At 39.0% G+C, this 25,938-nt stretch overlaps 1 protein-coding gene across 1 annotated transcript in view; it reads left to right on the top strand.

Moving 5' to 3' along the window:
* Positions 1 to 25,938, top strand: part of LOC110458244 (chorion peroxidase-like) — a 39,098-nt gene that overhangs the window by 9,161 nt on the left and 3,999 nt on the right. The window contains exons 3-10 of the mRNA XM_021509855.1: positions 9,700 to 9,902; positions 10,976 to 11,099; positions 11,914 to 12,128; positions 14,980 to 15,159; positions 15,798 to 15,855; positions 16,657 to 16,763; positions 17,698 to 17,799; positions 18,179 to 18,271. Coding sequence (XP_021365530.1) covers positions 9,707 to 9,902; positions 10,976 to 11,099; positions 11,914 to 12,128; positions 14,980 to 15,159; positions 15,798 to 15,855; positions 16,657 to 16,763; positions 17,698 to 17,799; positions 18,179 to 18,271 — 1,075 coding nt within the window. The 5' untranslated portion in view covers positions 9,700 to 9,706. The remainder of the gene's footprint in view (positions 1 to 9,699; positions 9,903 to 10,975; positions 11,100 to 11,913; positions 12,129 to 14,979; positions 15,160 to 15,797; positions 15,856 to 16,656; positions 16,764 to 17,697; positions 17,800 to 18,178; positions 18,272 to 25,938) is intronic.

Below are 25,938 nucleotides of genomic sequence, written 5' to 3'. Positions count from 1 at the left end.
GGTCGGTCGCTGAAATGCAATCAATCAAAAGAAGCACAACCATTTTGAACATTACGACCAGATTATATTAATTATTATCTTTGGCACCGTATATGAATTTAAGTAATTGATCTTCGTTTCCTTGTTTCATTAAAACTTCAAATCGAACATCCCTTTTATCTTTATCTTAATTGCATTTTTTATACTAGACGGACTGTCAAACTAAGAATTTGTTACGAAATGTACGTCAGTTAAACATGACGCATATTCTTTTTAAAACTAAACTTTTAATATACGAACATTTTTAATAATAACACCCAGTCTATATGTTCTGGCTTGCATGTTGTTCCTAGACATTTGTTAAGTTACCGGTATAATGCCGTTTAATTGTGCACAAAAAAGATGACGTATCATTACTTTTTGCTCCGACCAAACAATATTTGTACTCATTTGTACATTATACTTCGAAAATACCAATATGTACTGATATCAGTTTATATGAAACTTACGTCGGCCACAAATGGCGCACACACAATTTACGTAAACCTATGATAGTGAGAACTGGGAATAATCAAATATATTACTTGTAAGTGAGCAAAATCAGGTTATCCGAACCTCGGCTTACGCCTCGTTTGGGACATTACTGAATCTTAACCCTCGACTGAGATTAGTAAAATCTGTCATACTCTTGGGGGTGAGATAGGGGAATATCAACCCGAGGGGGAAGATTCTTAATTCAAAGCCTCGTGTTTGGCAACTTAAGAATCTCTCCCCCCCCCCGAGGGTTGAGATCCCCCTATCTCATCCCCGAGGGGGGAATGATTTTTTTTCTCTTACCCTGTTGTTCCTGTCCAAGTGTAAGACGAAGTATATTGATTGTAAACAGGATAGCGTATTAATATTATATGTATGCGTTAGACGGTTCACGCGTCATATTTTAAACATTTTAATATCAATCCAATCTTCTTTGATGTCAAATGTAAACACGACAAGATTAGCAGACGAACTTGTGTATGTGTGTGACCACATAAAAGTAGTTCTTCTTCGGGTGACGTCAGGTTTATTGTGAAGAACGTGCAAAGAGCACGTGTAGTTTGTCTCAACCCTAGGATGAGACAAGGAAATCTCACACCGGTAAAAGGAAGGATAAATCTGTCCAGAGTAAGAGAAAACTCGATCTCGCTCACTATATTTATAACAAAAATGCACTTTCTTTTTAGTTTTGAACTAAAGACTACAAGAATCTACATTTGAATGATTCCGCGTAAAAATATAGTCTGTCCTTACAAGGAAGACAACGTTTAACACAGTGTATATTATATTTTATCAACAACACAACAGAATATATGTAATGAAGTTAACGCAGATGCATACACCGCATTGTAAAAAATCCGCGAAATGTCACATAAAGGTATCAAGACAGATCGGACGAGATTGAAAAATCTAGCATGGCTGTATGACGTGGGATATTTCTGTCTGAAGTGCGAAAAAAAAGAATGTTTGTGAAATATGTTTCATTTTTAACAAATCATACTGGTGTAGCGGAACTGGACTGGGTCGATCGTCGGCGACCAGGTCACTCCATTGGTAGAGCGTCCGTATAGAGTTCGGGGGATCCTGGATTTGAACCATGGTTTGACCGTGCATGGGATCAATCTCCTATTATATAAAAAACATAAATTACAATATCAATATCCCATTAACTGAACAAAAACTAGGTATGCAAGCTGACTGAAATTGACCACCAGTAGCACGCTTAATCCGATAAACCAAACTAACGTAAATTCAATACAGCTAACAAAGACAATATTACAAGATATATGACACGGCGATCAGAAATATTAAAAAAAGGTGTAAATGTGAGGTAAAAAATGATCGATGAACTGATACGGCTTCGTCACATTAGTTAGTATGCTAATTTCCTGATAGGTATATAATATGTGGTAGGTTAAAAGCGCTAATGTAAATCGTTGTCACATGTGTCATTTGCCGCATGTATCAAAAAGGCGTTTCACGGATTTGGACTGTAGAACACATCTTCAAACTCGAGGTAAGTATCTCTCAACACAAAACTTTATACACGATAAAATATTTTACATGTTAGGCTTCACTGCTAATTTACTGTCGATTAGCATTTTTTTTAGATGAAATAGATAGCGCATTTGACTTTAACTTGGATGGCTTTCACGATTATACGTGTAAAGGTATAGGATCAACGGCGTTTTTTTGTTTTTCGAGTACTTCGGTTTCCTACCACATTTAGACCCTTGTGTCCAGACATAGGGACCAACTAGAGTGTAAAAAGTTGATTTAACTTGTTTTTATAAAATAAATGAGATGTATATACTGTATATATATATTATATTAGTCGAAGGTTGAAACAATATATTAGTTCCCACTTGATTTTAGTGTTCTAGGCATTTGCGCTGAAGGGATGTGTTTGCATAGACCGTATAAATCTGTCAACAATAAATCTAAGTGTTAGTGCCAATCAACTAATTTAACAAATTGCTTCATTAAAACAACTTCAGCAGGTTCGGAAGTGTGACTGGACATACGCTTATATTAAATAGTTTTTATCTTCATTTGGTACTTCAATGGGATCGTCACAACAACAAAATTTAAAATCGGAATCTGCTTGAACTTTTGTACCATTAACAATAACTTTTAAAAGGATATAAAACAATTGGATATATATTGTTTCGTTTATTTTTTTCTTTTGCAAATCGCAATTGAAATGAAAGTATATGTTCGATTTTAATCAGTCGAATTGTATTTGAGGAAGATGTCCAAAATGTTAAATTGTTGAACGTCATTGTGAAAATAGAATCTCCAAAATAAGGGAAAACAATTTTATAAGGAATTACTACATCTATCACCTCAAGTATATATTGCGATATTGATATTTTAAGCTCATTGTCCCACCAATATCTGGTACATCATATGAGGATAGTTTGCAATGTCATTGGGCAACGTAATTTAATTAATTCAAATCTGTATTTCATTACCGAGGCTTCTAGATGCTTTTCGGAACATATAACAAAACGATACTATATGTACATTGACAAAATATGATACAGATATGAAACAGATATGGCACCCATTCACACAATAGAAAAGAGAAGCAAAAGAAAGCAGATAAATAGACACGGAGACATTTAGAATCTGTCAGATTATATAATAAATTCGAATACAAGAGCAAACATAATTTTGTTTGAAGCTTCGTTGATTGTATCAGAACCATGTAAGAGTATCTTAACAAGAACATCAAGAATCAAATCTACAAAAAGGTCTGGATTGACATTTGGAGCAAATTCATCACATGCTGCTAGAAGCATTTTGTATTGATAATGTTATATTTTGGACAAATCAAGAATAAATGTGTTTCATCTTCGGATAAATTCACACAGAGATCACAGAATGTGTTTGGAGGGAAGTTATAGGAGAACCTCTGTTTGTTCAGTTCGCTGAGACCCATTCTCATTTTACATTGATTATTTTGCCCTTTCCGTGTCAATATATGTGTAACGCGTTTGCTATTGGAAGTGCGCGATCAGTAAGAGCAAGAATGACTTAATTATTGAACTGTTGCGGATTTGCACAGGTAAGTTGTTCCAATCTTTTTAATAATAATTAATACAACTTACATGGTTAATATACCTTCGAATATATTAGAATATATACTTGTATATTTGCTGTTAACATAAATATAATCTGGTCGTAATGTTCAAAATGGTTGTGCCTCTTTTGATTGATTCTCCAGCCATCAGTTATAATATGCCGAGAATATCTTTCCAATCCAATTGTTTTGGGAAGAATGACTGATGAAAGAAGGAGTTTTGACAGCATAGGACAAATGCTGTTCAAGTTTCCTTCTGTCACTAAGTGATTCCCAGCATGTTTCACTTCGAATTTTAGCATACTTCGTTACCTCATGACCACCCGTGCATTATAAGGCTGCTCTTCGTTGTACACTTTTAATAAGTTCAGATTCATCATTGCTGCAATTGTCAAACAATATATTACCATATTCCAAAACCGATCTGATCATGAATTTGTAGGTAGAAAGTCTCAGGACCAAGTCGGGTGATTATGGAAGAAAGTACATTTAGTATGTAAAGTAGTCTGTTTGTCTTCGTTACGATCTTTGATATGTGTGTATGCCAGCTTAAGTTTCCAGATAAGAATATACCGAGATGTTTGTTGGTATTTTTACAACTGATATAAAGTAGATAAATCTTCGTTTAGCTTATTGAATGAATCACGTCTATTGATTTCAGAAGAGAGTGATGTATCGTCAGCGAATAAATTATTATCAGATATGATACCTACGTTGACATCAGTAACATTTACCAAAAAACAAAAGCCCAAGGATAGAGTCTGCGGGAACTCCGGAATTGATAAACCTACGCTCAGAGGCCTGACCGTTTAAAACTACAAACTGATTTCTATTTAATACATAGCTTTTGAGCCAACAAAGTAAACTTCATGTAATACCAATGTTTCCAATCAAAGACGAAGGCCTTCATGCCACACCTTATCAAATGTTTTTGAGACATCTAAAAATACTGTACAAACATCTTAACCATCATCTATACATTGGAATGTGTTATGAACTACTTTCAATTATTAATTTATGGTAGAATCATTTCTATTAAATCACCAGTTTTCTTTAATAATATTTTATTTGTTAAAAAACACCTCATAGATACGCTTATATACTTTTTAAAGACATTTAGAGTTATTTTATGGAAGGTAGATTGGTCAAAAGTTTTAAACACCTTTTGAAGTCCTTTATTTATGTATTGCGCAAGCTTGAGCTGGTTTCCATAAGGTGGGCAAACAACCTACCCTGAGAGAATGATAAAAATATTCGATAGTTTTATAATAGTTGACTCTTGATATCGTTTCAACGCTTCACGTTTTACACGATTTGCTTCACTACGCGCTACCTTTACTTATTAAAGTCATTTTTAGTTCGCTAAAATATTTTAAAATATCCATCTCTTTTCCTAAACGTTCTACGTACTTCATTCGTTAATCACGGTTACAGAGTGAAGCTATCACCTCATAATAAGCCACCAAACGGGCTTTATCCACAAATATTACATCTAGAATATGAGTGTTCAGTGAAATGAACATTGTTTTCTTGGCATTTGCAGCATTGTTGGATTGTTTCATTTAATTTGCGTTGTTTTATTGTTTCTTGTATTGTTTCTTGCACCTCATTGTTGTCCTATTGCATTGTTTTTTGAACCTTTCCTTGTTTCTGACCCCTTGTATTGTTTCTGGTTTCTGGCACATTGCGTTATTTTTTGCCTTTTGCATTGCTTCTTGCATTCCAATTGTTTTTGGCCCCTTGTATTGTTTTTGGCAGCTTGCGTTGTATTTTTGCCCCTTGAATAGTTTCTAGCACCTTCCGTTGTTTGTTTACCCTTGACTGGTTTCTTGCACCTTGCATTGTCACTGGCCTCATGCATTGTTTCTGGCCCCCTGAATTTTTTCTGGCACCTTGCATTGTTCCTGGCCTCTTGAATTGTTTCTTTCACCTTGCTTTGTTTCTGACCTCATGCGTTGTTTCTGGCCTCATGCATTGTTTCTGGCCATTTTAATTGTTTCTGGCACATTGCGTTGTTTCTTGCCCCTTGATTTGTTCTTGCACCGTGCCTGTTCCTGGCATTATTTTTGGCCCCTTGTATTGTTTTTGGCATGTTGCGTTGTTTTTTGCCCCTTGAATAGTTTCTAGCACCTTGCGTTGTTGTTTTACCCTTGAATGGTTTCTTTCACCTTGCATTGTTACTGACCTCATTCATTGTTTCTGGCCATTTGAATTGTTTCTGGCACATTGCGTTGTGTCTTGCCCCTTGATTTGTTTTTGCACCTTGCATTGTTTTTGTCCCCTTGCATTGTTTCTTGCACCTAGTGTTGTTTTTGGACCCTTAACTAGTTTTGTCCACTTGCGCTGTTTTCGGCCCCTTGCGTTGTTTCTGGCAACCTTGCATTGTTGCTGGCCTCCTGCATTATTTCTTGCACCTAACATTGTTTCTGGCCCTTTGAAAAGTGTCTGGCCCTTAAATTAATTTGGATCCATTAAACTGTTTCTGGCACCTTGTATGTTTTTTGTCATTTTTCATCGTTTCCTGCTCCTTGCATTGTTCTTGCACCTTCCTTTTGTTAGCCTCTTGCATTGTTTCTTACACAATGCATTATTTCTGACCTATTGCATTGTTTCATGCACTTTGCATTGTTTCTAGTACATTGTGTTGCTTTTTGACCTCTTGCATTGTTTTTTTTTCATCTTTCTTTTGGCCCTTTTCATTGTTTCTAGTTCCTAGCGTTGTTATTGGCCTCTTGCATTGTTTAATGCACCTTCCTTTATTTATCTGTCATCTTGCGTTGTGTTTTGCCCGATGAATTGTTTCTGGTCTCTTGCATTGTTTCGTGCCCTTTCATTTTTTCTGACCTCTTGCAATGTTTTTGGAATCCAAAGCCAAATCGAAACCGTTTTTTTATATTGCCTACTCGTCAATATCTAAGATATTTTTGTCTTTACGTTTCATTTGTCATTTGTCTAATGATCATATAAGGTCCCCAATGAACGCTTTAATGTGCGCGCTACATTAATCTTTCTTTAATCCATACTTACAAACCTAAAGAAAATATTTAGGAATGATTGACGTTTTTTTTATCTGAAGCTGTAAAGCTGATGTGCCATTACGGGGACCACATTAGTAATTTATTAGAAAAACTTTCATTTATTTTCCAATAAATTTCCAATGCTAAATTATGGTCAAAGTTAAATAAAAAAAAACGAATCTATTCCTTTAACAAATTTGACACAAATGACTTTGAAAGTCTCTCTCAGGGTAATTCAGTTGAACACATTTGTTAGCCCTAAATTCCAGCCAACTACTGGTATGTCCCTGTGACTTTTAACTGTCGATAAGAAACAGTTTAAGGATTCGACCCCTTCGACCTCCAAATTGGATGAAGGTCATACGTTTATTTTAGTTTATTTACTATTCAGAAGAGATCAGTAAACGATTTTAGCAAATTTGACCCATGTGACCTTGAATACTATGATAGGTCATTCCTTTAAAAAAAAAGACAACCCTTCATTCTACTATCCAGCTTGCCAAATTTCAACAATTTTTTGAAACTTTGGTTATCCAGCAGAAGTATTTAAAAAAAAATATAACACATTTGACCCGTGTGACCTTGAAAGTTGGTCAAAGTCATTGGTGATCATATCAACAAACTTGATAGGCCGCAATGATAAACTCCATGACAGTTAAGTCATTATAAATTGAGTATTTTCCTCATTTAGCGGCCACTTTTTTTTTTTTTTTTTTTTTTTAGGAACCCATGTGTAAATGTGTACATGTGTACCATTACATGTACTGGCGTCAAGTATAGCAACTGATATAAGTAAGAGTATATATCAGTCGTGTGAGGTATGACTATATAATATGAAATGTTTGATTGTAATTATACCATATATTGCAAAAAAAACTTGAATAAAAAGAAAATTACAAAACAAATAACATTTTTATTTCATTTTTTTTTTTGATAAATTGTGGTTCATTTACATCAGAAGTAATACAAAATGGTTGAAAATATATTATATCCCTCGTGTTATAGTTGTGTTGGTGATTGTTTAGCAAAGTACACCGACTAATCGTTACTTAATATGCTGCAATAAAGTGTAAACATTAAGCTATTCGACACCTTTTGTGTCGAATGTCACGTCCCTGCGCTAAATAATCGCAAATATTCATTCCTTAAAATGTCTCCATCGAAAACATTTAATCCGTATAAAATCGTTTTGTTTTTATTTTTCGTCAAAATCGCGATAATTAAGGCCCGCGTACCTATCCCATTATTATTTTCAATGTACCACGTACCTCCAATATAAAGTTTATGTTTATAAGATCATAGGTCAATCAGACTATGAATATCTGTCAATTTTACAAACCTATTTTGACACATCTTTTAACAATTGTAAGGCATAGCAAACTCAAAACGTTGCTCAGCAAAGGTCACGAACAAAATCCATAATTTCTTTTGATCAAAGTTTAAACCTCAAAATAGTACGTTACAGGTTACAATTTAGATTGAAGCAATGGAAATCGATATCGATTGAACAAGCAGCACATCATATTATAATCAGATTCTTGAATTTGCAAAGAAACTAATGAAATGCACACATAACAAATATAAATATATCTTACTGTAAAAACTTATAAACCTTGTGATACCTTTACCTTACCGGAACGATATACGTTGTTTTCAACACCGACGTTTCTATTATAGTCCAATGTCAAGAACTAGTCTAAATGAAATAAGATTATTTCTCTATACCATGTAAGAATATATTTCCATTCCATTTATTCTTCTCGGACTTCTTGTATAATATTATTAGTAACTTAAAACGCAAACTAATCAATGTAATAGTAACGCAAAACTAGATTATGCCACGACAATTGAGAAAAAATGCAAGAGACATGAACATTCATAAAGTCATCTCATCTCCATCATTGCTTGTCCATGTGGCTTGCGTAATAAAATGCAAAATAATGTTTTCTTCTTTATTCCAAACTGCTCATTTTTAAGAAAATATGTTTACAACTCTGTTGATTAAGATTTATTATAATCTGCCGATGTCTGATAACACAACGTTACCAGTGGATGTAATTGCATTCATAACTCTTTGAGTGCAACTGAAAATAATAAAGATTATAATCTTAACCGAGTCTGTGTACAACATTCACTTATAATCTTAATGCATGGTAGCATCTAAGTCCTTGCCTTTGATTATAATTTGTATCCAATTTTCCGCACATTTCTACGATGAGGTGCCTCTACGTGTAAGGAAGTTTGATTTAGTATTTTCAAGTTTTCGTAGTTTTCAAACAGACATATTTCAGCGATAGTCTCATTTTAGCGCTTTTCTTGCTGAAAGATAATAATATCCCTTCTTCCGCACCAAACGGTGTTTACATGTCGCACTTGATGCACCTTAAAAAGATATTTCTCTGAATATCATGATTCTCATGTATGAGTTCAAAGTAACAACTAACAGCACAAGATTGCGAAAGTTCCATGTTGATGAAAACTACGGGCAAAGTTTAAGTGTTTCTGTCATGATTATTTTTGGAAATATGTTATTTGCATGTGTGATCTGAAGTTTGGTGTCTTTAATAATACTTATTATATATCGGTGTCGCTTTGAAGACGTGTTGCTTGGATTTGACCTAAATTTATATGGTCGGTGTCGTTGATACAGCAAAAGACGCTTACTCTTGCGAACCAGATGGTATTGTCGTCCTTATACTTTTTGAATTGTCTCCATTTAATTTATATAGTATCGTACTAACATTGTTTTTGAGTTGGAACTGATTTTGTCATAACATTTCATTCAAGGAGATATGAGAGCTTGTTGCGAGGTTGTCGTCTACCTTGTAGCCAATGTTTTATACATTACACGTGTGGATTGTATATTGATTTTTAATGTTGACAATATTTGTAAATGAAGATACAGCGAAGTTCAATGATGGATAACTTGAAATTTGTCAATTGTGATTAATAAAGCAGTTTGTGCAGAACCTATTGTGATTATATGAACTTCAGTTATTGCCACGGTCTATCCTATGGTTATTTAGTGTTATATTACTTCGGGATAGAAATTCACCTGGATTACATGATTTGTCTTTTTTTTAGACTCAAGATGGCGTCCGTACTAAGGATGAGCTTCATGAGTGTGTTTTTAGCTACCTGCCTTGTGCCAATAGGTGCGTCACTACCGGGATTTGCAGGATTTCCCAAGTATGCTGCCATCCGAAGCATGATCACCCACTCAATTAACAAGGCGATGCAGGAACTTGCGATCACTAAACAACTGGAAAAACAATACTTACTTTCAGGTACATAACGAGTGATGGAATTGCATATATACTTTTAAGGATAAACCAAGAAATCGTGCGGTGTTCATCAAACAATGATAACCCGCATGTTGTTAATAGATATAAAAAGCTTTCAGCGTCATCTTTTGTTTAACATTCACATGTTCTACATAGTTATACAATTGACGTTATTATCAATGCTATCATTATTGACGTCGAAATGATTAGGAATGGGAATCATTAAGACAATAAGCAGTCGAAACCAAACTACATATATTCTGTTTCAATCAATGTTTTCCTTTACGTTTTTTTTTTTTTTTTTTTTTTTTTTTTTTTTTTTTTTTTTTTAAGCTTTTATTGTGTATAGTTTATACTAATGATTTATGTATTTTAAACCTCTAGAAATATTCAAATGAACCAAGTTCAAATTGTTATGCAGCATAAAGGAACGTTTATACGTTCATATTAAAATACAATTTGATTGAAAACTTGAATCGCCAATTAAAGCCTTTTTCCAGATGATGATACAAACATTTTAAAGATTCATATGCACACACACGTATCAATACAGTACATACACAACATGTAAATAGATATGCAATATATATATTTATTAAGATAGGTAGGAAAAATCTTAAAAATACTAATTTGCTAGAATATTGAAGTATATTCAAAAGCAAAAACAATCAGAACACTTGAGATTTTAACAGATAGAATATAATGTTTGCTTATAGGCACATCCAAAACGACTATGCTAACAAATAACACCAGTTAAGTGTAAATGATATAGAAAATAGGCAAACAACTTTCAGATTTGATATATACAATGTACATTTTGTATTTCAGGACACAAAATTTATTAGAAGAATGTTTCGCAATCAGATCAGGTTGGCAACATACATCAATACAATTCTCTTCAGTAACATCCATCTCTCGAAATCATGTGTTGTTAGCGTGTAGGTTGTCCACAACCATGAACATCTATCAGAAAGCAATTCCGTATTGCAGAGTTATCTTCTCTTGTTAGCAAGTACATGTATTGATTGTTACGTCATTGGTTTGTGTGAGAAAATTATGTCGTATTCCATTTTCAGGGATGAGGGTTGTACCTAGGAAGAGATTCACCCACGCCTATCATACAGCAGATCCCTCTTCTATTACAACGCTTAGCGACAAGAGCTTTATCAGTGTCAAAGCGACGAAAGAACTAGTCCGTCTGTAAGAAATGTATATCACTTTCTTTGAAGTATTAAGTTTTCTTATGATATGACAAAAAATCACATATTCTTCACGATCTTATTGGTAAGATTTAAAACGGTTTTTGATAAAAGACAATCTTTCTATGCTTATCATTTAATGAAACTATTTTACAGGGAAATTCAAATTTTATCGTCGCCCCTGCAGGTTCGAGGGGGGGGGGGGGGGGGGGGTGATATGCCTGCAAAATCCAACAAGGTCGTACCAAGGCGACTAATGAGGGCTCCTGAAGATTTAAGGGGTTCCTTTTCATCTGTATAAGAGACATTACAGAAAGCAATAACAGACCTGCTGTATACCACTGCATTTCATAAGAGGCGACTAATGTGAAAAGTCTTAATAACATTGGGATCACCTAGACGTCTTTTGCTTACGGGACATTGAAGAAAAATATATATAAATGATGGCCCAAACGCTTTCTTCACTCATTGTCAAGATATTCTTCATAAATGATAACAAACTAGTATTAGGGAAATACACAAGAAACCTATTCTTGACCAAGAATTGCGATTCACTTGAGAACACATAATGACGCTTTAATGTCCCCTATCGTTTTTACCGATTTTTATTTATAGAAGATAAATAACAAAACAAAACAGGTAGTATGTCATCCACAAGCTAAATTTGTAAAATATGAAAACAAAATCACACAGTCAATGATCCTTTTTTTACATTCGAGTGCTGATTCCGGGACTTTTATGGGGCCATTTTATGTTTTAGCATCCACTTGAGATGGCAAAATCATTTTCAATGTCATTCTCACAATATTTGACAGAACAAATACGCCACTTTATCTTCTTCAATCTAACCCTGACGTGACCATCGAATGGCAGAGGCAGATTTCTCCACACTGTAATATTCCGGTAGCGCAGTGTAACCAACGCTACATGTATCGAACGACGGAGGGCACTTGTAACAACTTACAAAACACCAAATGGGGATCCTCCATGGCACCGTACCTCCGCTACATACCGGCGGCCTACGATAATGGTATGTTGACCGAGTGGTTGATTAAGTGATTAATTGATTGATTGATATTGATCGATTGTTTCACTGATTGCTTGAATGATTTATTTATTTATTGATTGAAAGGTTTATTGATAGATTAATTGATTAATTGATTAATTGTTTGATTGTTTATTAATTAATTAATTAATTGTTTGTTTGTTAGTTTTATTGATCGGCTGATTCATGGATTGATTGATTAAATTATTGTTTATTGTTTGATTGGTTTATTGATATATTTATTGATTGATTGATGAACTCTTTGATTGAATGGTTGATTGCTTGATTAAGTAATTGATTGAATGATTAATTGATTGATTGATTAATTAATCGGTTGATTAAGTGATTGGTTGATTGTTTGATTAGTTGATTAATTGAATGACTGATTGATTGATGAATTAATTGATTGATTAATTAGTTGATTGATTGATTGATTGAATTGCTTGCTTGCTTGATTGATTGATTTTGCCTTACGTCTTAATTGTGGCTATTACCGAGCCAAAATTAATTGATTGATTAATTAGTTGATTGATTGATTGATTGAATTGCTTGCTTGCTTGCTTGATTGATTTTGCCTTACGTCTTAATTGTGGCTATCACCGAGCCAACAAGTCGAGGAATAACAATAAATTGCAAGCTCTAATGAGATTAAGACCGACATAACAATAGGGGAGACCGGTTTTTTTTTTGTTTTTTGTTTTTTTGTTTTTTTGTTGTTTTTTTGTATTGAAGTCCGTTGTAGGAAGTATGACAGCACGTCCGTTTTTGAACATTATTTCACTTTGGATGGCCGAAAGAGCCCAAGCCATGGCGTAAGTTCGGATAGGCATTCGAGTAAGTTCCGCCCCATTGGGTCAGCTTAATTATGACGTCTAAAAGCATACAACATCAGATTTTACTGCCAATTTTACGACGTTTTATGTGTTGCTAAAACTACATGGGCCGACCTTGCTTTGGTATTTTTGGCCAAACCTATTCAGGCCCAAATTTATATTTCAATAAAATTCTTATCGTACATCAATATGGTAGCGAGTGATTGGATTGGCTTTTATGTATTATCATTTGAAGATAACAGTGTGTTACACGTTTGACTGTAAAAAAAGTAGCAATTCCGTTTCAAAAAGTTCGCATAACTAGAAGCGAGATCATGATTTTCTTTCTACCCTCTGAAAAGTATTTTTCTCCTGTTAAGTGATTTTACATTAGAGTTTTCCTGGCCATTTGTTTTTTGTTTAATGCCAACCCAACTAAATTGCTAAGATTCTTAAAGATGTAAATATTAGCTCAAAAACAAAAATATCAGGGGTGGCCGAACTTGCCCCGGTTTACCGTATGTAGATTTTTGTATCATTGATGATTGGTTAAAATGTATTCACAATATATTTTTAACATCAATAAAGCCCTTTTCTTCCAGTCAAAGCTAAAGTAGATGTTTGTTCTTGTGCGTAACGTATATGATGGGTCGGGTGGCGCAGTGGATAGCGCGCTCGTCTTCACCAAGATGGCCGGATTCAATCCCGGTCCCCTGCCAAACCATGCGGGTTTTCTGCGGATATTCCAGCTCCCTCCCACATTAAGAACTAAATCCTCTGCGTGCTTCCGTCAGGGCACAAAAAGAATGATTGAGACAAGTTTGGGAACAAAATGTTTGGTAATTGCTATAGAAAAAGGGGATATTACATATTTGACAATTAGTCTCAGTAAATGTATAGAGATGTTAGTTAAAAAATTAAATTAAAAAAAGAAAACATTTCAATGCTTTGATGTAACTGAGATCATCGTTATATCGATATGTAGTCTCAATCACAGTTCCATCCGGCTGAAACACTGTATTGAAAATCAAATTTTGTAACTGTCACCGAGGTCTGACAGGCAACGATGCCAAATAGAATTTAACAGTTTCTGTCTGTAACTAGTTATAAATCGGCACGCGTTGTGAAAAAGTTGCTGAAAAGGGGCGTGTTGGTTGTCTGGAAAATTATTGTTAATTTCGTAATAAATGCATTAACCTTTTTTCCCTTCACGAGGGGTGATGCATAAATAAATTATGTAAAGTCTGTAACCAGACTTTTAAAAATGTTGGATTTTTCGTTCTTATTCCTAACAAATGGAAATCAAAAGCTGATGATTTTTTTAGATGATGAAAACATAAATGTACACGTTGACCTACTGATTTAATGCCGGCTCTTTTTGAATAAATCTCCAGGTAGAAATATTAACAGAACCTGGTTGAAGACAAAAAGAATCTCCAGAAAATATCCCCATTTTGCCAGTGACAAAAACTAAATAAAATCTTGAAGCGCCGACAAAGAGATAAATGCAATGGATATCAGTTCCAGAATTTTCCGGTTATTTTTTATCCTTCCGGAAATAACCGATAAAGGCCGGTGGATTGTGACGTGCTTGTGACGTTATAGTATAATAATCTCCGAACGAAGTTTCATGCCTGTTAGTATCAGATTTTATGTAATATACTTTTTGATTCAGAATGTATATTGGTTTTAATCTTAATAAACAAGTAATAAAACAAGAAAATTGTTTTCACTATATGAAGATGTTCATGTATGGGTTGAAACACAGTTGTATTTGCTTCAAGGATACACTTTCTGTTTCCCCTCTAGACGTCTACTTCCGGACAAAAAAAAGTAAAGGCAATGTGTAGCAAGGGGGAGCAAATCTGTTTACGCACGCATGTTTTACCATTAAAGAGCTTTGGCGCCCGAGAGCTACGCTCTTATTAATAAAAATTAAACGGTATAATTGAATTATTTGTCTAGTCTCGTTTTGCACATATGTTATTGTTTTAAATTATCTTTTGTTGTCGTTATGCCTACAGGTATTGATATTCCACGACAACATGGTAGGGGCGGAAATCTTCTACCAGGTCCCCGTGTTATCAGTAATATCCTTCACAACACTGGCAGAAGTGAGCCGGACGAAGGTGGCCGCTCTGTACTGTTTATGTCGTGGGGAACGTTTGCAGTTTTAGATCTAGTTAGGACCCCAGTCTCAAAAGGTAAGATAACTGCCAAAGTGGGTAATAAGGTAAGAACGTGATCAAATCATTTACTATATGTTATTACTTGTCTTTGGAGCCAAACGCGTTAAAATTTGAAGTTCAACACTAGTGACAACTGTCTTCATTCATAGTTATTTTTTTCCAAAGTTAAATATCTGTATATTTCATTCAATAAAAAAGATGTAATTTAAATTACTCAGAGGTATTGTATTCAACGTTATTGTTTTTGCCTGTGACCCAATCTACTTAATGTTTCTAAATTTGGTTCCGGATATTTCGTTCCGATAACCCTCGGTTAATAATACTCTGTCAGATTAAAATATCAATGCATCGACCTCAGCTAAAGTCCATATTTAAAAATCTACTGATCCCTACTTTCCTTGATGAAAACACTTGTGTGATGTAGCTAATAAACACTAAACCTCCGATATATACAATATCTGAAGTGATGAAATGCTCTACAGACAATGAAACTGCTTATGAGATATAACTGTAATTTATATAATCAATGAATAAATATTTGTGTGTGGATATATATGCGGTAATATATATACTCAACACAGAAAATTACAAGCATTTCACGCCGCTAAGATGTCTCTATTTACAGAAATTGATTTATTTGTCTACTTTTGTAGGTTTTGACAATTCTGATATATCCTGTTGTCCTCCTGGCGGAGCTACAGCAGACCAAGTGTACGTATCAATGATGCAGTAAATAAACTGCCGGAGGCGTGTTCTATTGTAATTTGTTCTGGTAATACACAGACAAAATAAGTCATACCGTATAATGGAGTATTTTTTTCACGTTTTTGACCAGAAAATGGAAATTTCAATTTACATTGATTATAACATTGCGATCGAGACACATGAACGACTTAAATTTTTGCGATGGTTTCGTGCAGAAACGGGGCACTCGTCCTATGTCAAATAGTAAAATGAATAGGCCATATTGTAGCATATTGAAAAAAAAAGTATTAAGTGTATTTTGTTAAACAAATCATCACCAAAACTATAGGCCTAACACGTGTGATGCAATCTATCTTCAAACATCTTGTATTACTCTTAATGTAGAATCGGTACAGCCATAGGTCGCTATGTCATGACGACACCACGGTTATGACGTTTCTTATCACGGTTCATTTTTACGCTTGTCATATTATTCCGCGGGTCATATTTTCACGATCACGTTGTTGACCCACGAAGTAGCGAAAATCATCCCCGTGAACGAATCCTGCTCTACAGTGTTATAAACCTTTTTACAAATGGGGTATTTCAAACACGGGGTAAACAAACTTATTTACCCTGACAATTGTTTGTCATTTACAAAACTATTTAGCATTAAATGATGAGACCTAAACCTCTTTGAGCATTGCATTTATTTTAAAAAAGTAATGTTGAAAAAGGGGACATCTGGAAGTAAAATCGGAGGAATGAAACGGACTTATATGAATACCACGTCTAATAAAAATAATCGTTTTAATTTCTTACAAACAGGGCTTCGTGTTTTCCTATCAAGATACCGAGAGGTGACCTCCGATTCAAATCAAATTGCATGAACTTTGTGAGATCTCAAACAGCACCAACTCAGTCTTGCGATATGGGTGAGGTTTTATTATTGTTTCTCATAAAAAATCTTCCTCTCTCTGTTCTAGTTATGACGGAAAATGGTTGAACGAACGTTTTCTAATGCCATAATGACTGGATGCCAAGATTATATTTTGTAGCGTCGTCTTTGTTTATATTTTGTCAGAGCAATACAGAGATGAACATTCGTATAAACCAGACAAGAGTCGTCAGTACGAGGTAAAAAGTCGTGGGTAAAAGATTTTAAAAAAATACGTCGTACGTTTAGTTAAAAATTTGTTTGTTTGTTTGTTTGATTTTGTTTAATGTCCTATTAACAGCTAAGGTCATTTAAGGACGGCCTCCCCTGTGTGCAAGATGCATGCGTGTAGTGTATGTGTGTGTATTTTGGGAGGCTGCGATATGTTCGTGTTTGTCTCCTTGTGATAGCGCGGAACTGATGCCGACTTTATAGTGCTATCTCACTGAAACATACTGCCGAAGACACCCAGCAGGACGCCCCACCCGGTCACATTATACTGACAACGGGCGAACCAGTCGCCCCACTCCTAATTTGCTGAGTAGGTTAAAAAGTCGTACTTACATGCTAAAAATGTGTACGTCGCAAGTTTGAGAAAATTGCTGTTTTGGTTATTCACTTAAAGACGTTTAACTATTTCAAACATATCGTAAATTTAATTTTAAACCTATAATAACTCATATTCAGATGGGTCACATGCGACAAAGCAGTAACAAATGTGGTAAACGTTGGTCTTGAAATAGCGGAAATTTCATTTTTTTCCTCGACTTTTTATCAATATCGTACACCTTGGCCTCATAAAACATGGTCCGGATAAGATTTTTACGATTTTTTAAAAGATTTCGATTTTAAGACATTTAGCTTCGTGTCTGGTATCATTATCGGAATTATTAACAAATGAACAAAATTCAAATTTCCAACTTTTATTTCAGGTGTGCGACAACAATTGAATGAACAAAGTTCCTTTATGGACGCGTCTATGGTGTATGGCTCAACACAGGCTATCCTGAATCGATTGAGGAGCGGACGGGGAGGTACATTATGTTAAAATTAGTTAATTACCTGTACAGGTGAGGCAGACCTTGTGTTGTAATTGCCACAGGTGTCACAGCACACTATGATGAGTTGTGACACTTTTGGTAAGTCTACCAGTAGGACTGTCACATTTGCAAAGCAAATTAGAGTATTTTGATATAAACAACAAATTAAAAAAAAAAATCGTAATGTTTAGAATCTTTATATAGACATTTATGTATTATAATTTCCCCAATTATAATAGAAAAATAATATTCTACCAAGAAGTTGAATGTAAACGCTGATCATCAAGAAAGATAAGTTTTCTTTTAAAATCTATCACAAATATATGTTATCCTTATTTATTTACCATTTTATATTTCTTCAATATTTGTACAGGTCTCATGAAGATGACCATGACTGGACTTCTCCCACCTGCTAGCGACGAATCTTGTACTCTATCTGGTCCCGGGGAATTCTGTTTTGACGCCGGTATTTTACGTTTCTTACCTACATTTAAACATGAAAATTAGCTATCGCTCCCATCTCCCGACAAAACATTCCACAGTGCTGCTTTCTATTGGCTAGCTTAAAATCGCTATGGTGTTTTCATGATCCAAAAAAAGCATTGAAACTGTGATTCAAATGAAATTTGAAGATGAGCTGAATTAGATGATCAGCTTAACAGCGAAGTTGAGCACACACACAATTACACAATGATTTAAACGAACACATTCTATCCTGCCTGTTTTTATATTACATTTTAATATATAATGGGTAAGATATTATATTACATCTGTTATTGATTGTATATATCAAATTTGCTTTACGTATGTTTGAAGTACATATGCCTTATATTACATATGGAAAGCTACTCTCCCCGTTAAGCGTACACAACGTCGATTTAGAATCAAAACGCCATTTCATTTCAGTAATAATTACCATAACTTTAGTATGCATATACAATACCTACACCCATCTTTGTAGCCCAAAAACAGAAGATTCAAATATCCCTACCTCCCTACCGTGACGTAACCTATATCTCGATGACAAAGCCACGGAGTGATCTCCCTTCCTCTTCCTTTTATGACGCCTGCTGCCTGCTGACGCCCGGAGCTTGCTCCATTTCAAAACTTTGTTTTGTCGGTTTGGTTTGAGTGTCAACTCATATTTTTGCGCAGTTTGTGTGCCTTTTACCCATCTGCCTTTGTTGATATAACTAATTGTTGTTGAAAATTATTTTTGTGCCTTTAACGGCCGGTTATTTTACTCCACGTGTGCCGGTGATGTGCCACGGTCCGCCATTGTCGTGGGTTAAATTCCGACCTTTGTTTATTTCGGTGACGGTTGTTTGTTTCGGCAAACGTTATTTATTTTTACCGTTTTCTGATTTATATTACGGGTGAAATTCTTTCTACGTTTTACTTTGTACTATCGTATTTTATAATTTTTTCCCGTGTTATCTGCTTGTAAATTTTTGTTTACGTTCGCTTTGGAGTGTATGTGTCGGTCGGGACAGCGACGAGGTAGAGCTCATGGGTGTTCCCATTTCTTTGTGGAACGGGACCCTCATGATGTTTGACCCAGGTGTCGTCCTTGCATTGAGGTTTCGCCTTGTGAACTTTGTTCACAGACTTAATCTCATGACAAGGACTTCATTGTTCCAAAGCTACCCTCAACTTACCGTAAGACAGATTCGTCTGTTTCTTCCGGTAAGCGAGGGAAGCAGAGAGGTAGGGGTCGTGCCACCAGCTCTCTGGGGTCTGGTGGTACTGTCTCTGTTCCTGTTTCGGGGGGTCTTGCTTAGGCGAATCCCTCTCGTAAGCAGGGGGTGGCCCTTCCTGTCCAGGAACTCCCTGGAGTAGGGGAGGGGCAGCCCGACCCTGGCTTGGCACAGCCAAGGGCCGAATTGGCCGGGAACGCCCGTAAGCTTTCGCGCTTGCCTTCGGGAAGGGACTACCGGCCGCCGGCCACTGACTCTGTCAGTGATCCCGGCATTCCAGGGGGTGCTGTCGTTGGGGACAGTCTTGGTGCCGGGCCTGTTCTTTCGGGTTCAGGTACTGATGTGACAACATACTTTCTTTCGGAATTGTCTGTGTTTACCGGGATTAGTGACGCGCAGCTCACTAATCCTGGCATCAATGCTGGTCAGGCGTACCCTCCCGGTCAGTTACCCGGACCCGGTCCTATTAGGTCCGGTCCCGAGTTTCATTCTTCTTGGAACCTGGAGGGTTTCCCCCCCAGGTGTTGGGTTTGCTTGACAGGGGGCCGATTTCCGGCCTCCTCTTTCCCCTGGCTTAGGGTATACGGGTGCCTGTGGGCAACCATCCTTGGGCCGCCTTTACCAGTCTGCGGATGGTTTTGGAATGCAGCAGCATCCCGGCAGTTACGGGCTTAACCCGTGCATGTCCGGGTTTCCACCTGGAGGGAGTGGTGGTCCACCTTCGCCCTTTGGGCAAGTTGGCCAGCCCCAGCCTCAGGCAGACTAGTTTGGCCAGTTCTGGGGTCACTCCCAGCCCGCGGGACCTTTCCCTTATCCTCCGGGATATGGGTTTAACCCCATGGCATTTCCGTTGTGGAATCCTTGAGGTTTGGTCTCTCCCTCGCGGAGACTTGTAAGCAGTTCTGTTGACCCCCCCCCCCAACATTCTGCTACTTCGGGGGCCTTATCGGCCGGTCCTAAGAAGTTGTGTCGGACGTTTAGGACTCTCGGGCAGGCCCGTTGGTCTCTGGGTCAAAGGGTAGGGTTTTGGCTACTAAGCCTAAACCTACAGCCACGGCCGTTAGGCGCACTGCACCTAAACGCCGGTACGGGGAGCCTTCTCTCGGGTTGGCCCCTCTGGCTGGCCCATTTCCTCCGCCCGAGGCTATGGACGTTGAGGGCACGGGTATGGCAGAGGACGATGATGTTCATCTTTCACCTGGTTGCTCGGATATAGACGCTGGTCTTTCCGAGTCGTCTGACGACGGTCCTCAGGAGGGCTTGCCCTCAGAGGAGGACTTCCAGGATGAGGGTGACCCTGAGGCTGCTGAGGTTGAGGCCCAGCATGTGTTGTCCGGTATGCGGGGCCTTAGGGCCGACGTTTCCCGGATTCTTGGGGAGGAGGTTTACCCACCACTTTCGGCGTCATCTGTCCCCGAGTCCATCACCCTTTTGGGTTCTTTAGTGGCTCCTCGGGGGTCCGCTCGGTCGGACCGCTCCCTGCCAGAAGGCACCATTGTGTCTTCAGCTCTGGCCACCGCCCAGTCTCGGGTTTTAGAGAAGAATTTTTCTTCAACCCGTTGTCCTGGTTATGCTGGGTTGCAGCTCAGTGTTGGCGATTTGTCAGAAGTGCACGCCACTGACTATGCCACACATGATGGCCTGCTTGCCCCTCAACCAGCTAAGCTGGAATCGAGGGAACTTGCAGCCTGGCCCGGTAAATCGGTGGACCAGGCGGTGTTCGGTCCCAAAGAACACCACAAGATGGAGAGACTGCTGCGTCTTTCCATCCATATTCTGTTTTATATAGACTACCTGACGGTTTGTCTATATAGGGTATCCGACTTGCCTGAGGGTCGGATTACCAATACAGAGCAGGCCGACATCCAGGACAGAGTGACCTCTGCCCTGAACGGGGCATTGAGAGCGCTGGCAGCTTTACAGGTGTCATCGCTTGTCAATGTCTTGTTGGCTAGGCGGTTATCAGTTTTGAAAAACCGCTCGGTCGATGAGCCTTACCGCTCCAGATTGTTGACTGCCCCCCTCTCAGGGTCCACTCTTTTTGGAGGGGCCCTTCCTTCTGTTCAGAAGGATTTGAAGGAGGACTCGGTCGCCTCTGCACTTCTGGTGAAGAGGATTCAGGCTGAGAAGGCCAGTACCTCGCAGAGGTCAGCGCCTCCTAAGAAGAAGGCTAAACCTTTGGCTTCGCAGTCCTCTGCGCAGCCCAAGTATAAGCATCCCTTCAAGGGCAACAAATGGAAGGGTAAAAAGGGTAAGAACCCTCCTGGGGGTAAGGAGAAGGGTTCCTGACTCTCTTCTTCCCTCCATGGTCATGTCAGACGACGAGTTTGGCCGGGAGGACTGCAGTCCTTTCGGCTCAAGCTAAGGTCCTTCTCCCGCAGGATTAGGCTTCGGGTCAGCAGACGGTTCTCTTGCCTGGCAAGGTCTCGATCTGCCTCGACCAGATCTTCCTGTGGGGGGTCGTCTTTCTGCTTTCCTTCAAGAGTGGAAGGAAATTACGGAAGACGCATGGGCCTTGTCTGTGATCAAGGAGGGGTTAGGCATTCCGCTAGTGCGGGATCCGCCCTTACCGTCGGAGCCAATCTTTTGTCCTCCACCGGGGGATCCGGAAAAGGCTCTGCGCTCCAGGAGGAAGTAAGGACCATGCTTACCAAGGGCGCGGTCGAGGAGGTTCCTATGTCGGGATGCACTCCCGGGTTCTACTCCAGAATGTTTCTGGTTCGGAAGAGGTCCGGGGCGTGGCGTCCCATCATAGATCTAATAGACTTCAACAAGCACGTAGATTCTCCTCACTTCAAGATGGAGACTCCTCGGGGTATTATCGCCTCCGTGAGAGAGGGAATGTGGGCGACTTCAGTAGATCTGAAGGAAGCCTACTTCCACATCCCTATCAAGAAGTCGGAACGGGAGTACCTCCGTTTTACTTGCAACGGAAAGTTCTTCCAGTTCCGGGCCATGCCGTCCGGGCGCACGACTGCACCTTTGGTTTTCCCCAAGCTGCTGCAGGTGGTCGTGGGATTCCTGCACTCTCGAGGAATATATGTTCACATCTATTTCGACGACTCCCTCATGCTCCACCTAATTAGAGAGTCTCTGGTGCAGGTCACCCGGTTGGTTCTGAAACTCTTACTCAAGGTCGGCTTCATTCCTTCCAGAGAAAAGTCGGAGGTTTCCCCATCTCAGGATTTTGTTTTTCTGGGCAACCGTTTCAATACGGTTCAGGGGATCGCCCTTCCACCGATGGAGAAGTTCGAGAAGGCCAGGGCTTTTGCTCCGACCTTCATCGGCCGGTCTCAAGTCCAGGTACGTTGGTTTCTCAGTTTTCTGGGATATCTGAACGCCCTGGCCGATGTTGGCCCCTTAGGGAGACTTCACATCACGCCTCTCCAGATGTTTCTCCTTGCCAACTGGGTCCCTTCTTAAAGGGATTGGGAAGCCTTGCTTCCTCTTAACCAGTCGGTCAAGGAGTACGCACGCTGGTGGACTCATCAGGAAAATGTTCTCCGAGGGGTTCCTTTGTCCAAGCCAATTCCCACTATGACCCTGTACACGGATGCATCCATGACAGGGTGGGGAGCTTATCTCGACGGGCGTTGCCAGTCGGGGGAGTGGTCTGGGGAACAGCTCTCGGAGCACAGCAATGTGCTCGAGATGAGGGCTGTTCTGTTGGCTCTGCAGTCTTTTCGGAGATCCTGCATTCCAAGGTGGTTTGTGTGTCTACGGACAACACTACGATTGTCGCGTATCTGGAGAGACAGGGGGAACCAGGTCTCACACCCTGTGTGCCCTCGCTATCCGCATTCTGCTTCTATGTCAGGAAATGCAGTTGACAATTTGTGTCAAGAATCTACCAGGCAGGTTGAATGTTCTGGCAGATTATCTTTCCAGGCGCCGCCAGCCGGTTTTGACAGAGTGGCAACTGAATCCCTCGATTTTCGAGGGAATTTGTCAGGTGTGGGACAGGCCTCACATAGACCTGTTCGCCATTTCACTGAACAATCAGTTGCCAACGTTTGTCTCTCCGGTTCCAGATCCAAGGGCTTGGACCGTTGACGCTCTGTCTCTGGACTGGCCCTTGGCCCTTCCTCCTATAGCGAACCTCCTTCGCCAGCCTCGGTCCAGGACGATGCACTCTCGTCCGGAGATCCTACACCTTCACGGGTGGAAGCTATCTCAGGAGGCCTCGCTCAGGCGGGCTTTTCTAGGGACTTGTCAGATCGCATCGCTCGATCAATTAGGGCTTCCTCATCTGCCGTCTACCAGTCACGATGGAAGATTTACTGTGATTGGTGTGTCGGCAGGAAGGTTGATCCGATCAAGACTACTGTCCAGGTGATTGCGGACTCCCGTCTTTGGCTGTTTAGGGACCGCAATCTTGCCCCTGGCACTATCGCTGGTTATCGCACGGCCATTGCTAGTGTTCTCTCTGTTCATGGTAGGTCGGAGGTAGGCTCGTCCTCCTCTCTTTCTGCCTTGATTAGGGGGTTTGGGTTGGACAGGCCTAGGGTCCGGCAGTTGGCTCCGCAGTGGAATTTGCCACTGGTGCTCGAATCGCTGATGCGGGCACCTTATGAGCCTTTAGCGTCTGCCTCCTTGAAGTTTGTTACTTACAAGGTGGTATTCCTTGTTGCCCTGGCCTCAGGTCGAAGGAGGAGTGAGATTCATGCCTTGTCTTCTCACCCCTCTTGCCTCCGATGGTCCAGGAATTACTCTGCCGTTACCCTTCTCACTGATCCTGCCTTTATGGCTAAGAATCAGGTTCCTGGCTTCTCGCCCGATCCGATTAAGATTCCGTCTTTGACTGCCTTCGTTGGAGCTGAGGAACGGGATAGGTTGCTCTGTCCCTGTCGGGCGCTTAGGTTTTACCTCGATAAAACCAGGGGGGGGCGAGGTCCTCGATCTCGTCTGTTTTTGCCCATTAAGCAGGGTCAACAGGATATCTCTTCTCAGTCAGTGTCTAGATGGATCTGTCAGGTCATCAAGTACGGTTACGACCACTCGGATGATCAGGTTCGGGCGTTGTATAAGGCAAGAGCTCATGATAACAGGGCCCTTGCTGCGTCATGGGCCCTCCTCAATGGGTCCCCCTTTCAGGAGGTCATGTCCGCGGCTTTCTGGCGAGGACAGACTACCTTCACGGATTTTTATCTCCGGTCCTTGGCCTCTCATTCTGATGGATCGTATTCCCTTGGACCGGTGGTGGTTGCACAGTCTGTGGCTGTTCCTCCACAGTAATTCAGTGATTTTAAATAGTATGCTATCAGGCACCACGCTGGTACACCTGCTCGTTTCACGGGGAGGTTTTCCATTTTTTAATTACTTTCGGGGCTTTATTAGGGGGGTTCCTTGAAGCTTTTCCCTACCTTGAGCATGTCTCGAGTTTGTTCCGTCAGCGTGGTCTGCCTGGATTCGAAGCCTCANCCTGGATTCGAAGCCTCCACTACGGTAAGACGAATTCGCATACTAAAGTTATGGTAATTATTACTGAAATGAAATTGAGGTTTTTGAAGTAAAACCAATTTTCATGATGTAATACTTACCATAACTTTATGGAGTCCCACCCTGTATTCCTCACCTTGTCTCCTCATCCTGGCTGCCTTTAGGCTCCATAAAAGGGGGTTTGAGGAAGGGAGATCACTCCGTGGCTCTGTCATCGAGATATAGGTTACGTCACGGTAGGGAGGTAGGGATATTTGAATCTTTTGTTTTTGGGCTACAAAGATGGGTGTAGGTATTGTATATGCATACTACAGTTATGGTAAGTATTACATCATGAAAATTGGTTTTACTTCAAAAACCTCAATTTTATTGTTCTTTATACACATGGTATTAATATTTTTGTTACAACTTTACTCAATATTGACAATAATCAAGATAAAATTACTAAAATAATAAATAAGTGACGATAAACTTTTAAAGTATTAACTGTTCAAGGAATTATGTTACACGTGCGACGTCATGCAATGAAAGCTATAGCACTAAGGCGTTGTGTCCAAATGACTGAAACTACATTGTAGCAGAGACATTGATGATCTCATACATGAAACACCTAATTTAAAGGATAGTAATTAAGGGTATTGCCACGGCCAATGAAAATAAACTGTTCAAGAAAGAAAATATGCTGAACCATTTTTCTATATGCTCAGGAAAATGTATATTTCTCACATATATCATACCAATATGTCTGAGCATTGTTTTAATATGATTTTATTCAGTTGACATATATATATGTATACAGTGAATCAGAACTGTAAGAACATTGGTGAAATGAATGCGATATTTTGATTTTCTTTGGCGTATAAAGTTTTGCTTTCTCTTTAATGGCATGACATTGCAAAAAAAAAATGTGATGTCCGATGTTATATCCTTTACGTTTTTATGTTTAATTGTTTTGTTTTTTAACTTTTCAAAAACAGATATTTTTAAATAGATATTG

This window comes from Mizuhopecten yessoensis, unplaced genomic scaffold (assembly GCF_002113885.1).
Source record: "Mizuhopecten yessoensis strain PY_sf001 unplaced genomic scaffold, ASM211388v2 scaffold9503, whole genome shotgun sequence".
Classification (NCBI taxonomy): Eukaryota; Metazoa; Mollusca; class Bivalvia; order Pectinida; family Pectinidae; genus Mizuhopecten; species Mizuhopecten yessoensis.
The sequence above is the reverse complement of the archived record's forward strand: the minus strand, read 5'-3'. Positions and strand labels throughout refer to the sequence as shown.